This window comes from Apaloderma vittatum, unplaced genomic scaffold, assembly GCF_000703405.1.
Source record: "Apaloderma vittatum isolate BGI_N311 unplaced genomic scaffold, ASM70340v1 scaffold31342, whole genome shotgun sequence".
In the NCBI taxonomy this organism is placed as follows: Eukaryota; Metazoa; Chordata; class Aves; order Trogoniformes; family Trogonidae; genus Apaloderma; species Apaloderma vittatum.
The window spans coordinates 1-3,074 of NW_009705750.1; the positions used below are offsets into that span (position 1 = coordinate 1).

At 51.2% G+C, this 3,074-nt stretch overlaps 1 protein-coding gene across 1 annotated transcript; it reads left to right on the top strand.

Moving 5' to 3' along the window:
• Positions 1-598: 598 nt before the first annotated feature.
• LOC104271015 (GTP-binding protein SAR1a-like) lies at positions 599-2,508 on the top strand (the record flags this gene model as incomplete). Its single annotated transcript, XM_009865557.1, has 5 exons — positions 599-829; positions 1,101-1,166; positions 1,706-1,809; positions 2,013-2,144; positions 2,297-2,508. Coding segments are annotated over 5 exons (650 nt in total), but the record flags the coding sequence as incomplete, so codon positions are not given.
• Positions 2,509-3,074: the final 566 nt, after the last annotated feature.

The window sequence follows — 3,074 nt, forward strand, 5'->3', positions numbered from 1 at the left end:
CGCCAGGGGCCGCGCCAGCCCAGCGCCCTGCCCCGGGGCGGAGGTGCTGCCTTGCCAGGGAGGGAACCCCTCTCCTCCTCCTCCTGGGATCCGAGCTCACCGGCGCTGCCAGAGCTCGCCTTTTATTTCACGCTGCTGCAACAGCAAGTGGGCTTGCTTCTTCTCAGATTGTCACTTCCTACTCTGAGCTACCCACCGGCCGCTGACCAACACCCCCAGCCAGGTTGAAGGCTTTTTCTGGAGGTGCCAGCCAAAACGTTGCCGAGCTGGAGTGACCCGTGCAGCCAGGTCGACTGCTTCGCCACGGTGCAGGTGGCCCTTTCCCGGGGCACGGGCGATGGCCAGGCTTCTCCTGCCAGAGTCCTGAATTCCAGGGAAGCTTCTCAATGGATGCTCAGCGTCCGGAACGTTTCACAAGGGGTAGGGAGGGACGAAAAAAAGTGCTGCTGCCAAAGCTAAAGGGAACTTTTCCACCTGGAAGTGGAAAAAAAAATGAGTGTGTCTGAAGAGGATGAAGCCCTGTTTCACCCTTTGCATGTCTTCTTTGACAACTTGCTGCTGTCTTTTATGAGTTTATTCAGTTTTTCCATGCTGGAAGGATGTGTGGGCGGCAGCGCGGCTCTGGGGGAGGGGACCTTCGTAGAAACAGCAGAACCTGCCGAGATCAATCCTGCTGGAGTTTTTCCTGACTTCTCCCTTTCCTTTCTAGGTTTGTACAAGAAATCTGGAAAACTCGTGTTCCTGGGCTTGGATAATGCCGGCAAAACCACTCTGCTGCACATGCTCAAGGATGACCGGCTGGGTCAGCACGTCCCCACGCTACATCCCAGTAAGTCTGCTGGTGACTGACCCCACCTCACCTGCCTCGTGGTTTGGGTTTTTCCTCCTCGATTTTGGGGACACGGTGTCAGAACGTGACACTGTGGCAGCTCCACCGTGGGGCGACCGGCTTTAAGAGGAGGGCTCGATCTGAAGAGGATTTTGGTGGCCGAAAATGCAGGAAATTCCTGAATTCTGTGAGATATCTTAACGTGAGGAGTATGCGTGATGTTAACATGAGCCCCCAAGAAAGATGTTTTGGTTTTTTTTTTACTTTCCAGCCTCGGAGGAGCTGACAATCGCTGGAATGACCTTCACAACTTTCGATCTGGGTGGACATGAACAAGGTAAAAGTGAAACTGCTGAGCGGGAGGCGCCACATGAAGTTAGTTTTCCTGTTCCTGTGGTGTCCCTCCAGCCACCTGCAGGAAAATCTGCCAAAAAGCAAAACGCTGAGAATTGACAGCGATTAGCAGTACCTAATTATTTGTCGCCCTAAATTAATTATGGAGCTATAGGTGGAAACAACCTCCTGGCTCTTGCGTACGGATTGTTCAGCGCTGATCTGGGAAAAAAACCAAATCCTCTGCCTGAAATATTTTTAGCTGTGGAAGACCTGATTGTCACAAGTTTTATTCTTTGGAAGAACTGCCGGATTTTAAGGTTTTCTTGCCTTTTGGGGAGTTTTTTCACCCACAGAAATACTGGAAGAAAGCCACCCTGGCTAAAAGAAGCAGCCTCCATTGCCGAGAGAGCCGAGTGAGCGTAACTGCCTGGCTCGAGGAAGTCGTTACTGCAGAGGGTGGCTTAGTTTTTGGGGTGTAGTTTTCCCATTGTGGCGGGTACCGGTTGTCACGGGGCGGTCTCTGTCGCTTCTGTGTTGCAGCTCGCCGCGTCTGGAAGAACTACCTGCCGGCCATCAACGGGATCGTCTTCCTGGTGGACTGCGCAGATCACTCGCGTCTCATGGAATCCAAAGTCGAGCTTAATGTAAATACGCTTCTTTTATTTAATGTGGTTTTCCTTCCCCTGAATTATAAATAGTAGCAGTAGTATTTTGGCGGCCGTATCGCTCAAAGCAAAAATCATCCCTCGTTGGTCGCCGAGGTGGAATGAAAATACTCAGCGATGTGAGTTTCTCCTGCTTCCTCTTAAACTCTTCCTCCCTGTGCTGTGTCTTTCCTCCCGCGCAGGCGCTCATGACGGACGAGACAATATCCAACGTGCCAATCCTTATCCTGGGGAACAAAATTGACAGACCCGAGGCCATCAGCGAGGAGAAACTGCGGGAGATCTTCGGGCTCTACGGACAGACCACGGGAAAGGTAGGGAGGGGGGAAAGCACCCGACGCCCAGGAACCGGCGGTGTTTGTCCCTGCCTGGGAACGAGTTGAGCAGAGAGGGAGAATCCCCAGGCCGGGAGGGCTGTGAGGGCGTGAGATGTGGTCCTGAGCCCTTTTTTCTGGGATTTCCCTAGGGAAACGTGCCGCTGAAGGACCTGAACGCGCGCCCCATGGAGGTGTTCATGTGCAGCGTGCTGAAGAGGCAAGGCTACGGCGAAGGCTTCCGCTGGCTGTCGCAGTACATCGACTGACCCGCGGCACGGGCGTGAAAAACGAGTTCTGCTCCCTCTGGACTGATCCCGTTCGCGGCTTCCTATGGACTTTTCTATTAGGACACGGAAGGATTTTTTTTTTTTTTTGCTTTTCTTTTTCAAACGGCACCAACCAAGAGACTCCTGGTTTGGTTTGGTTTGTTTTTTTTTTGGCTGCCCTGTCATGCAGTGGTGACACAACTCCTTTTCGTTTTGGTTTGGCCCCGCTCCATTGCACCGTTGTCCCTTTCCTGGTTATGGTGGGGGCTGGTGGGAAGTAAAACTCTGCGCCGTTAACGGCTGAAAAAGAGAGTGCCTCTCACCCCAGGGGTTAATTGACTTAAAAAAAAGAAGAAAAGAAAAAAGAAGAAAAAGCAATTATATTTTTTAAAGAAAGCGTTCATGTAAACAGCGTCCCTTCTAACTTTTCAGTTTTAAGCTTCATCTTGTTTAGTCCGGAGTCTGGTTAGGGTTTTTTAAAAATATATTTAACGATATTTAGGTACTTCACCAATTACTGAATCCAAGGTATCACGATAGTAGGAGTCCTCAATAAACGTAGCGTTTGGGCTTAACCGAGCTGTCAGGGTGGCTGTGCTGTGTCGCGCTGACACGACGGACAGGTCTGCTTATTTTCTCCTTTTTTTTCTTTTTTCGTTTG